Genomic DNA, 13,701 nt, shown 5'->3' with positions numbered 1-13,701 from the left:
CACTGGATAGCTGGCCAATCACAGCACACCTCGCTTTTTCAGACCGATGAGCTTTGTAAAAATTGACGTGTTTCAAAAAGGCGGGGCATAGAGGAGCAACAATCTATTGTTCTATCTATTGTTTGTTTTGTTATATCATTTTTTCTGTCATTGTATCTATTGTGTTTTCTGTCATTCTATCTACTGTTCATTATGTCGTTCTCTCTATGTATTGTTCATTCTAGCAAACGTTTGTTTGTTCTATCATTCATTCTATCATTCGTTCATTTATTCCATCCCCTTCCTTTTTATTAATTCTATTTAATTATGCTGTTACTTGGAAATGTTGCATTGTGAAATTAAAAAAGCTTGCGTTTGCTGCTTTATGTAGTTTTTAATGTTCTTGATTTAACATTATCACAGAACTCTTTTAGCAATTTAATTTTATTTGTGCAAAGCAGAGCTGCTTTAGAAAAATGTGTTTGAATTTGAATAAAATTTGTTTTGAATTCTGAACATTCATTGAAACCTTAACCCTCTGGGGTCTGAGGGTGTTTTGGGGCCTGGAAAAGTTTTGACATGCCCTGACATTTGTGCTTTTTTCAGTTGCTTACAAACATTTGAATGTCTAAAGTTTAATAACACTGTAATCAGCACAAACTGGGCTACAATAATATGTGAGCAGCATGTATGTACGTAATTGTGTTTTTGAGAAAACAACGTTTATGCGTGCTTAGTGAAAAACTACAATTTTAAAGTCACGATCGGCGCGTGGGCGTGGTCACATTAGCGATAATGAAGGCGACGGCCAAGACTTGACATTGCGTTGGTTTCATACTGATTACTTTGTCACATAATATTTGTTTTCGTCATGACTTACTTCGTTTAAAAGTAGACATGTTAAGCTTTCTGTAGATATATCTCTCATGTGTGTGTGTCAAATATTCGCTGAGTTTGTTAATTTTATTGACGCGTTTCAAACAGATATGCGCGGAGAATGAGACGGCTAAAAGCATACCCTGTTTATTTTCTTTATTTTGCAAAAGCACAATGTTTTGTTGATATTGTGAGTGTACACAAATAAAAGTAGACCCTTTACAGATTTAAATGCTGTATTACTCTTATATGTACGGTCAAGTATGAAGGAGCATTTTAGTTATTTTCGCTGTCATCATTCAAATCTGCAAAAAGTTCCGCCGGCGGAACTGTCGACCCCAGGGGATCAGAGAACAATAGGATATGTGAGTTCTCTTATGACGTCATAGGACCTTCAAATATTTTTATATGGCATCATAGGAACTTCATAATCACTTTTTATTTTAGAACCTTTATTTAGAGCCTTAAAATTCAAATAGTATTTGATTTGAATTTAACTGGCGTTGCTCATAGACTCTGTGCATTCCATAGTAAATTTCTCAGTATAGCCAGAATGTAATGTTATTTCCTCCATGTGAGTGTGTTTACTCCAGGTCTCTGCTCAGTTTGTTTATAAGGTAATTAGAGATCTCTCAAAGCCCAGCGAGTGAGGCTGAGCTCACGCTAATCCAGACCTGATTTTCTCCTGGTAACCGGATCCCCATCAGTGTGGGAAATTAAATAAACACAACATTAGGAAAGCACAGGTGCTACCGTACCCACTAATAACATCTGACAAGTCAAGTAAAAGCTCTGTTTAAAAGTGAATGTGACTCCATGTTAATGCACCTGTTTTTGTTTGGACATGGTACTGGATGGAGTCTCACCGCTCATTCATAGAGTTCCCATAATTTCCTTTTATCATTTAGCAGAGGCTGAAGAAAAACAAAACATTTCCTTTGCCACACTATTGTATCTAAACAAAACACTCCCAGCTCATTTTTTACTGTCTGACTTGTTTTAAGCTTTTTTAATATGCCAGAATAACTAAACCTTTCCTTTTTAATCTGCAAGTAAATACACCTGCTCTATGAGGACTGAAACACTCTCAGAAGTCGAAATCAGGTGCTTAAGTGAATGAAAAGGGCTCAATATGAATTACCAATAAGTGATATTGAATAAATATGATGAGACATCTCTTCCAGTCACTTATTACACTATATTGAACCATGTGTCACTGCATGCAAATTCCATTGCTTTCTCTTTTTCTCTCTTACATAACGAGGATTTGGTTAGAAGTCTGGTTGTTTCTGAGTGACTCAACCTGAACTAATCCATTTCATCCTGTTTTAAACCTCCCGAGGTTGGGTTCACATCTGGATCCTCTCCTCCTGAGACATGCGCACCATCAGAGCAATTGGGCCACACTACAATGCCCCACATCCTCTTCTGCTCTTCAGTGTGATCTTATCATTGCAATCTGGCCCCAAGAGGATGTTAAATAGTAAATGATGTAATGGCCTGCAGTTGTATGGTATTCTGGAATAATAATCTACTGCATGAAAACATCTGTCTGATCTGAAAATTGTGTACTAAGAGGAACCATTTAAGGCATCATATCAAGAAAAAAAATTGAGTTGTCCTTGTTCTTCCTTCCAGTCCAAAAAGTTATTTTTTTTAACTAAACATTAAAAATTACTGTAAACCTATACTTTTTTCTGACATTTTGACAGATCTCACATCAGTGCTGTCATGTTTAGAAACTAGATGTGCTCAAACCATGTGTAATTCCTGTATTTGTGTAGCACCTGCTGTTCTGCTGTTCTGAATATGCTTTTTCCAGTGTTGGGAAAAATTCCCTTAAATTCATGTTATATAATCAGACTTCAGTCTACAACTATTTTATAGTATTTTTAGTGCTGTCAATTGATAAAAAAAATTTAACTAATTAATCGCACATTTTTCTGAAATTAATCTCATTTAATACCACCTAACATTAAAGTTTTTAAATATAATTTTATTGTAATAATTTATTGTAATAATTTCACATTTATTTTTTTAATTAATGTAGAAACAACATAAAGACAGTATATTTTTAATATTTGTTTAAACTGTAAAAATCAATTGCCTGCGTTAATGTGCTAATTTTGACAGCACTTGTATTTTTGCGTAATATTTTGTAGTATTTCTTTCATGTGTAGGAGCATAATGTTGCAAAGCCTATCTTAGAAGTATGTGTTTAACTGCATTCATGAAGACTGGAGAAACTCTGAGAGGTCCTGTCATGAGAAATGGTCATCAGGGAAACTGATTCTGAAGATTCTGACCTTCATCAGACTGTCAAGCTTTAAGAACACTGACAAACACTCTGCTATGGGGAGTGATTCAAAGGTTTCACATTAATATGTGTCATGTTTTTAAACGCTAGTTCCATTGACCTTAACTTTAGAAAAACCTTCTTCCTTTTTTCCACTGATTTTGTCATTTGCTGTTCATCTAAATACAGTGTTGGGTAAGTTAAAAAAGTAATTAATTACTAGTTACTAATTATATCTTCAACAGTGTAATTAAATTACTGTACAAATTACTCTCTCCAAAAAGTATTTAACTACTTATTACTAGTGCTGTCAAACGATTAATCGCGATTAATCGCATCCAAAATAAAGGTTTTTGTTTATATAATATATGTGTGTGTGTACTGTGTATATTTATTATGTATATATAAAGACACACACATACAGCATATATTTTGAAAATATTTACATATATGTATATATTTATATTCATATAAATTATATCATACATAAATATATTTAATATATAAACGAAACATTTTTCTTAAATATATACATGCATGTGTGTGTATTTATATATATATATATATATATATATAATAAATATACACAGTACACACACATATACAGTATTATGTAAACAAAAGCTTTTATTTTAGATGTGATTAATCGCGATTAATCATTTGACAATACTACTTATTACTAATTACTTTCTAAATCCTCAACCTCGACAAGTTAATGAATGATACAGGGATTGACATGAAACATTCTTTTAATTCTTTCAAATAAATAATACATAACTACATAAATTATTCTGGTCACACTTTAGATTAGGGTAAAATTCTCACTATTAACTAACTATTAACTAACTATACTTTTGCCCCAATATACTCCTAATTACTGCTTATTAAAATTGATTAAAGTAGTTGTTGACAATTATGTTTAAGAATTGGATAGGAATTCGGTAGGATTAAGGGTTTAGAATAAGGTCTTGCAGAATAAGACATTAATATGTGCTTTTTAAGTAATAACAAACAGCCAATATCTCAGTAATATTCATGCTAATAATAACCAACTAGTTAATAGTGAGAATTGGACCCTAAAGTGTTACCAATATTCTTATTATCTCACCAAAGTATTTAAAGTGAGAATATTACATAAAAAGCATGCATTTTAAGGTTAGACTTTTTTTTATGTTAAATCCACTATTGAATTGTTTATAAATGTTCTACAATCCATACACAGTATTAAGTTCAATTACATAAGAAGTAACTGTAATTAAATTACAGAAAAAAATGAGAGTAATCCCTTACTTTACTTTTTCAAGGGAAAATACTAATTACTTAGTAACTAGTTACACCCAACACTGTCTATATAGTGCATTTTATTTAGAAGGAACATGCTTGAACACTTACCAAGCACAGACTCATGATTAGTTTTGTGTTTTCAAGCTTCTCAGATTAAACCAGTGCTGTGTCACACAGATAATATGAATCGGTGTAAGTAGCCGTGGTCTATATAAGACCTCAGCACAGAATATCTGGGGTCGCTCAAGGGAAAATATTATAGCTCTTGTGAAGTTTCGTATATTTACATAGTTTTGGATTGTGTGATGTATACAGTATAGTTTGATTCTGTGTTTGAACATTTATGTCTCTGTTTAGGTCATTACGGGATTTGGTCCAGCTGGATTTCATGTTCTCCTATCCATTAAGCCTGTATCATTTTTCATATTAATGATGCTAATAAATACTTTCGTGCAGTGCAGATTTAGTTCCTGAAATTCCTATTTGCATGCGTCATGCTGCATCACATCCAATATATAACTAAATTACACTTTATTTTGAGGTTTTATGAAGACGTTATGTTTACAATATAAAAAAGCTAAATCTAATAATTGTATAATTTGTATTATGCAATACTCATGATAGATTTCAAAGTTTGGGTTTTATGTGTCTTTATTAAGTCATATTTCAAAAATTAAATGAAAAGTCAAACCCTCAAACTATGAATATTTGTGAGGCACCAGATGGATGGAAACCTGAGCATAAACAGCTCTGAGAGTCAATAAACAAAGCTTTAAAAATATTTTCGGAAAGCTTACCCGAGCAGACACAGGTCCAGGGTCAGTTCTGGCTGTTCTCTCTGTGCGTTCTCTCTGAGTGTTGCATGTTTGTTAAGATAGGGACATATCAGAGTTTGTGTATTTGTGGAGGATCAGGGTGGCTTTGGTGTCAACATACCAGGAAAAACTGAGATTTTCTCTTTTGGATCTCATTGTACTTAAACCTACCATCCTTAATATCCTCCTGGATGTGTTTATGGAAGTTCTTTGATTTTTAATTACAGACTTTACTATCCTGAGCACAGTTTGAGACACTGTTGAGATATGTGAGTTTAACACAGATTTTCCCCTTTGTTTTAAGGGAAATATGCAAGAAGCAAGAGACTTGCTTAAAATCTTAATTTGCACTTCATTTAATCTGAAACACTTGATCTCATTTGCATATGTTGCAAATTGACTGCTGTATTGTAACCCATGACATGTGTTGTTTATGTTTCTATAGTGGCATTGTGCATATGCATGTGTGATTTTACTTTGGTAGAGTAAATGTGACCCTGAGTGTCTGTGTGTACATGAATGCAAACATGCATCGAAGTGTGAAAATCACCTCCACCTCGTTCTGCTCTCACACCCATCATCACCTCCCACAGCAGGAGATTTGTGCCTCTTCTGTCCTCCTCTTCCACTTCTCAGTGCTTTCTCCCCATGGACTCTCTCAGTTTCTGATGCTTTTCACCATATAAATATGAGTTACAGCGCTTGTGTGGCACTGCACGGTTGATTTTACAGCTCTGCGCAGATGCAGCATGGGTCTTATTGAGTTCAGACTTTTTTTACTGGGTAAGAAGGCAGACCATCCTACCATGATCTCTCTTATACACTCTTAAAAATTAAGTTTCTTTTGCATATACAAAAAAGATTTAAAGTTAAGGTTAGTTCACCCAAAAATGAAAATTCTGTCATTAATTACTCACCCTCATGTCATTCCAAACCCGTAAGACCTCCGTTCATATTTTTGATGCATCCCGTGAGCTCTCTGACCCTCCCATAGACAGCAAGTGTCCTTACACGATCAAGGTCCAGAAACGTAGCAAGGAAATCGGTAAAATAATCCATATGACATCAGGGGTTCAACCGTAATTATACGAAGCTACGAGAATACTTTTTGAATAGAATACTTCCACGTGGCGCAGCTGACACAGAACAGCATACGTAGTTTACGTTCAGTGGATACTCTCCAAAATGGCGCCAGGTGAGACGAATTGTTGAATAAAGTTGTTTTTTTTTCTTTTGTGCACAAAAAGTATTCTTGTAGCTTTGTAAAATTACAGTTGAACCCCTGATGTCACATGGATTATTTTACCGATCTCCTTTCTATGTTTCTGGACCTTGATCGTGTAAGGATACTTGCTGTCAATGGGAGGGCCAGAGAGGTGTTACGGGTTTGGAACAACATGAGGTTGAGTAATTAATGACAGAATTTTTATTTCTGGGTGAACTATCCCTTTAATTTTTTGGTCCCACTTTATATTAAGTGGCCCAAATACCTGTGTACTTACATAGTAACTAGATTTGTACGTAGTATGTAACCACAGTGTAAGTACACATTGGTACATATTATCTAGAGCTGTAATATTTCTGTAACTACACACATGTAACAACCCTCCGAATGGTTTGTGTAAGTACAAATGTGTAACAGGACATATATAACTACATTTTGTAACAACAATATGTATATATTGATCCAGGGGGTGGAGATGGGTCGGTTTAGGGGTGGAAATGGGATCCAGGGGGTGGAGATGGGTAGATTTAGGGATATGTATAGTGGGAGGAGTTGGATGAGGCCTGTCGCAATAATCAATATATCGACTTATCGCGCAATATATGTACATGACCTCAATAATTTTTGGTGACGCAATATATCGCCCATTATATTTACTTAAAAATTAATGTCACTATGTTTTGTACATTCCATTTGCGCCTGTGTCTTTTGCAGCTTCTTGTACATAATGTGGTGTAGTCATGAGGTGCTAGTTCACATTTAATAGAGGTCGACCGATGTATCGGTTTTGCCGATTAATCGGCACCGATAGTTGATTGCTGGAACTATCGGTTATTGCCAAAAATCCATGCCGATAGTTTTCCCGGGTTGTGTCCATTGCTGGAGCGGCTGAGAAGGGTCTGCTGTCATTATACAGTGCGAGAGCGGCCTCTAGTGGTGGAAATCACTGACACCTCGTGTTGTATGTTTTGATACGTGAGGCTGCGGCAGCCTGCACAGTGCAGGACACTTCAGATGTCGATTTAAATGCAGACGACGGAAAATCCTGCCACGCCACACAGCGCCATTCACATAGTTTTCCATTAAATTACATTATATTTGTCCCAAATCCTTGTTAATGTACATAATGACTTCACCCTAGGCTGTAAAATTGTGTATTGTTCATTTTTTCAGCTAAACGGTTGTCTTTCTATGGCTCTAAGAAAGTATGCTTCATTTATTGAGCTATAATATAGATCGCGATTTCTCTTTCTGTTTGCTCTGTTTTTAAAAACCGAAATGCAAACTCATCTATGCCACATTGTTCATCCTTGAAGTTAACTTTTGTCCATTTGGGGTTACATACTATGTACACATCTAGTTACTATGTAAGTACACAGGTATTAGGGCCACTTAACATAAAGTGGGACCAATTTTTTTTAATCAAGTCCTTGTAATTTGGAGTTTTTGTATTAAAAGTTCTGTTACATTATAGGTTAATGTGTAAAAGCTTAAAAATTAAGCTTCTTTGGCAAAAAATAAATACAATTATTTATTTATTTATTTATTTATACATACTATATAGGGTTTTTGTAATTGGCTATTCTATTTTGGTCATTTTATTATAAAGTGTTTTTACATTTATAGGTTCATAAGAGAGTAAAAATGAATAGTTTTTGCCAAAAAAAAAAGCATTTATTGCTACATAGATTTATTTGAAGCATTAACACAGATAAACAACCATTAAAAGGTTAAAGGTTCTCCTATGGCATCATAAGAACATTCAGAGGTTCTATTATTTCATCATAGTTCTAATTCTATCGCATCATAACTTCAAAAGGTTCTCCTTTGACATCAAGAGTGAAAATGTATCGCTATGGAATCAAACTTTAAAATCACTTTTGAAACCTTCATTAGGAGTTTAGAAAGGGACAAACACCCAGAGTCTGCATCTCAGTAGCCTGAATGCTGCAGGTTCTTGTTAGCATGGGAAAATTCTTTATCTTGGAGGGAACTCCAAAGACACCCATTAGCTCTGGGCAACATACAGCAGGAAAAAAGAATAATGTGGTGTGGAAAGACTGCGTGTCTCTCTGAAAACAAGCTAATGTAGTCAGTATTTCAAGTCTATTAAGTTCAATGCCAAGTCGTGGTTCTTAATTATTCTTCAATTATCAGTGATTTCTCCACTCCTTAATCAAAATTTTCAATATTTAGATCTTGCGGTTTCGTTTCTGTAACGGAATTTCATATGGTTCCATGTAGTTGAAGTCTATTTTATGTGTATTTATTATTTTTTCAAGATTTCAAGATACAGATGGTGCCCCTTAATATTGGGAGGGTTTACTGTGGTTGGTTGTAGGTTTGTGTGTGTGAGAGAGATTTGTAAGTGATTGTAGTTCCCGATATTTTCATCTCGAACATCAAACAAACCAATAAAGTTTTCCTGTGTGATTCAGACCACCTAAACAGCTCCCATGATTCAAACCATACCAGCCCGCTGTAGCCCAGCTCAGACCCCTTACTTCGTCTGCGACTGTAAAAGTGATTGCATGGAAATATATTAGCTGTTTATAATCGTATTAACTTGTAAACCAGTGCATTTAATTGTTTAACATGCTGATATGCTTTTTTAATATGCACCATTTAAGCATTGTTGTTTAGTTTGCTTCCAGATTAGACCAACAGAGCTTACTCTGGCAGACTAGACTAAACAGTTCCACAAAATTTGTGAGTAATACTGTTGGAAAGGATATCACCATTACTTAATATCCAAATTCCATTTCCCCCCGTTGTATTGTTAGTTTGTCTTTTTTGAGCATTGAAACATTTGGGAATCATTGAAGCATAGTGTTGAAATGAATCATTTCTGTTAGTGCTTGTGAGTTGTTCCCTTGTCATTCCCGAAAGAGGAACATCTCCACGATGACCACTTAGAGCAGGAAAACTTTGGGGGAATATTACTGTCTTACCTTGGAGGTGTTTTCCATCACTGTCCAGAAAAAAAAACACCTTTTTTCCCTTTGGACCTTCACTTTGTCTGTCTCGTATTGTGGACATGGATTTCAAATTAAATACGATTAGGAAAATCGCAAAAACAGAAGAGTCACATTAATAATTCATGCAAGTTTGTTTCAGACTGGATTGAGGCCACGGTTCTGTCTTTTCCTTGGAGTTTCTTAGGCAAGCATCACTATTATTATTGCTCATCCGTTTAGTTGGAGGTTTGAATAAACCCAAAACCCTGAGTATTAAACTTCTGTGCGTGACTCGTCCCAGTTTGCTTGTGCTACAGATATGGATGATACCTCAAAACATGAAGCTTGTTGAAGATAGATTTGCTTTGATGCTTTTCTAAGCACTTTTGATTTTCCTGGCAAATGATAAAACAGGTGGGGAAAAAATATGATTAGGTTTTAAGAAATGCAACTACTGCAACTACCCAGGAATCACATCCAACCACTTACATTGCTGTTCAAAAGGTTTTTTCCCCCTCTTTTGTCTATTATGCTCACCAAGGCTGCATTTATATTTTTAAAGAATAGAATATGCTAAAAACAGTACGATTATTACAGTTTCAAATATTATTTTTGTATTAAAATTTTTTTTTAAATGTGTTGGCAAAGCTTGAATTTTCAGCATTGTTACTACAGTCTTAAGTGTCACATGATCCTTCAGAAATCATTCTAATGAGCTGATTTGGAGGCCAAGAAACATATCTTCTTATTATCAATGTTGAAAACAGTCTTGATGCTTAATGCGTAATATTTGAAACCATGCACAACTTTATATACAACTTTTTCAGGATTCTTCGATTGATGGAAAGTTTAAAATAGCATTTATCTGAAATAAACTCTTTTGTAACATCATATCTTTTCTGCAGAGCAAAAAATCTAAAAGTAATCTACTTTTAGTAATCTAAAAGTAATCTAAAATGTAGTCACAATACATTACATAAAATGAGTAACCTAGATTACATTACTAGCTACAGTTTTCGTCCTGTAATCTGTAATCAGTAATGGACTAAAATTTGTAAGTAATCTACCCAGCTCTGCTTTTCTGTCATTTTTGATCAATTTAATGTGTCCTTGCTGAATGAGAATATTAATTTATTGAAAAAATAAATAAATCTTAACCCCAAACTTTTGAATGGTAGTATAGCAACATCCTGACATCCATCTGTAATAGCCTAGTATCAGGTGTAACGCTTAATCACAATTTTGAAGAAAATATAAATGTATTTCTTTCACTTCTTCTCTCTTTCAGAAAGAAGTGCTGTGAAGGTTTTAAGTTTGTACTAGGACAGTGTATTCCAGAAGGTAAGACCTCTTTCCCTCACTCTCTTTCTCTTCCTACTCAGATTAGGCTCCTCTGGGTTGAATTTGCTCTGATATTTCTGGATGTGTTTTCCCTCGTCTCCCATTAGCATTCTAAACAAAATCATTCCTTTTGGAAACCGCTCAGCTAGTGCCTTTACTGTTGTTTTAACATTTCCAGCACACCTTTAAGAGCTTGGCAGAGTTTCCCCACCAGTAACGATAGCTTGATTACCTCGTGTGTATTTTTATAGTGGGAACAGGTCTGTATATTAGCTTATGAATACAGTAATATACTTCTAGATCTTTGGTTGAGGGGTTCAAACCAGTTTTTACTCGTAACTGTCAAATAAAAACATGCAATTATATTGTCTGCGTTCTGCGGTTCCCCATGCCACATTGAGAGAGTGTATAGTAGTCCCCTTTGGGACAGTCTACAGCTTGTTTTTAAAGGCTTTTTTTCTGTTTCTGAGCTGTTTGTGTTCTCTGGTGTCCTTACCTGCCCTCTCTCCGCTGATGAGAAACACATAAAGTAACGGCTGAGAATGGATACATATTTCCCTGACTCACATGGCGCCCCATGCTGTGTCTGAGATGGTTTGGCTCTTCTAGGAGAAACTGTGGAATAAGGAAAAGATGCGAGAATTCTTGGGCTGGAACTAGCAGTACTGGCTTCCCAGATTGCAGAGTTTTGTTTTTACTATTATAATAAAATTAAAGGGAAAAGACATTTGAAGTAGCACATTTGCATATGATTTTTGGAAATGACAGTTATATTGTGGGTTTTGATTTAAAGCTAGATTTGTTTATTTTATAGTCTTGTACTTTCCTTTCTTGTCATGTTTATTTCTGTTTGTTTGTGGGTGTGTTTGTATATGCAGACTATGATGTGTGCGCTGGCGCCCCATGTGAACAGCAGTGTACCGATCATTTCGGCCGTGTGGTGTGCACCTGTTACCCTGGGTATCGTTATGACCGGGAACGACACCGAAACCGTGAGAAACCATACTGCCTGGGTAAGATTTTGCTCTTATTTATGTTAAGATATTGAGAACAGTGTACTTCATTAGGTATATTGAATACATATGCAATATATTGCGGTGTTAGTCAGGGTTTGGCGTTAACTGAAATATTTCACAGTCAATAAACAAAAATCGGCACACTGCCACTGCTGCTCAAAAAATGTATAAAATCACATCGTTTCGACCGTTCATCAGGCAAAAAAACTTTTTTTTTTTCAGTTTTCTTTTGCCTGATGAAGACATTAGGGTCAAAATGTTGTGATTTTATACATTTTGGAGAGCAGTATTGGCAGTGTGCTGATTTTTGTTTATTGACTGTGAAGGGTTTCATGATCGAGCACCTGCCCAAAGTTTTTGGATGTGCGCACATTACACTCTCTTCATTAACTGAAACATTGCAAAGAAATTCAGTTGTGAATGCATCAATCACAAAAAAAAATAAATGTATTATGATAATATACCATTTTGCTCTCCAGAATAACTGTATGCAAATTATTTTATTTTATTTTATTTTTTATTTTATTTTATTTTATTTTATTTTATTTTATTTTATTTTATTTTATTTTATTTTATTTTGTTTTGTTTTGTTTTGTTTTGTTTTGTTTTGTTTTATGAGGCTCAAAGTGTACATTTACCCATTTTATTTTAATTTTTCCAGATAGATAGATAGATAGATAGTAGGGGTGGAACGGTTCAACTTACTCACGGTTCGGTTTGTGTCACGGTTTCAGTACAGCTTGGTATGCACTATGCTTAGGCAAAAACTACACTGTCAAATAAAAATAAAGAAAATAAGAATAATCTATCTAACTACAAGCAACAGCACAAATAAATACAATAGAGTAAAGATACAAATAAAATAAACAGTGATTTTCAGGGGTTTTTTTTTTAGGTAGGTCTACCATTAGTTTTCAGGTACAGAAATTGAATAAAGTAATAAAATGTAAAACAGCATTGCATATTTGACTGTATAAATTAAAGACTAATCTTTATTAAAGTTACAAAAGCTATTCAATCAAGAGCAGTGAGTGATTTCTTTGTTGTTGCTGTTTGATATTAAGAAAGTGCTGTCACTTTAAGAGAATGCGGTGATCCAGTGCACTGATACAGTACGTTCAGCCGGCTATGTCTGCTATAGGATACTTACCAAGACGGGCATTTTGACATAATTTTTGTGTGAATTTGTCCATTTAAACACAATACTTCAGAGAAAGCTTAATTTGCGCGCGTTCTGAGGCGTGGGTTTGCACGCTTCGGATGAGCGCATGCACAAATCTTCTCACTGTGCGTCCTCTGGCTCTTAAATGTTTAAACTGGCAAAGCTTAAATGAGTTTAGTTTAACACAGATATCAACGTGTGCTGTTCAGGTCTCACCTGTGCGCGAAGCCAGAATGCGCATCCATCAACAGAAGCATATATTAGCCGAACCCTGTTTGTTTTACCTGTTATTTATAGCAAACAAGCCATATTACAGATGCGTTGCCAGATTTAAGTTGAACTGCGGTCCTAGCGCATGCCGAACCGTGTGTGAAGAACCGTACAGTTCGATTTTTTTCCACGAACCGTTGCACCCCTAATAGATAGATAGATAGATAGATAAATCATATGTAAATATAATTAGATTATTTAAAAAATTAGCATGGTGGATATAGAATTTTACCCATTTTATTTGTATTTTATTTTTTATATTTTTTACTATTTTAGTAAATGTGTTAGCGCCCTCTATGGGTTGTTTTTAGTTCACAGGGTTGATTTTTCAATGCCTTTTTAATGACCTTTAATGACCCAAGTGTTAAGTTGATTTGATGAGAGTCAAATTTTGTTTATCAGGCTGATCTGACAGAATCGCTCCATGCCGCCCCAGGAGCGAACATCGCGTCTTTTGCACTTTGCCAACTTTCCGTCCCT

At 34.9% G+C, this 13,701-nt stretch overlaps 1 protein-coding gene across 1 annotated transcript in view; it reads left to right on the top strand.

The window, feature by feature from the left end:
* The window catches only part of LOC107662219 (collagen and calcium-binding EGF domain-containing protein 1-like), a 56,641-nt gene that overhangs the window by 24,151 nt on the left and 18,789 nt on the right, over nt 1-13,701 (top strand). The window contains exons 4-5 of the mRNA XM_016452159.1: nt 10,721-10,773; nt 11,652-11,786. Coding sequence (XP_016307645.1) covers nt 10,721-10,773; nt 11,652-11,786 — 188 coding nt within the window. The remainder of the gene's footprint in view (nt 1-10,720; nt 10,774-11,651; nt 11,787-13,701) is intronic.

Source organism: Sinocyclocheilus anshuiensis, unplaced genomic scaffold, assembly GCF_001515605.1.
Source record: "Sinocyclocheilus anshuiensis isolate Anshui unplaced genomic scaffold, SAMN03320099.WGS_v1.1 scaffold457, whole genome shotgun sequence".
Lineage (NCBI taxonomy): Eukaryota > Metazoa > Chordata > Actinopteri > Cypriniformes > Cyprinidae > Sinocyclocheilus > Sinocyclocheilus anshuiensis.
This window is presented reverse-complemented; position numbering and strand designations above follow the sequence as displayed.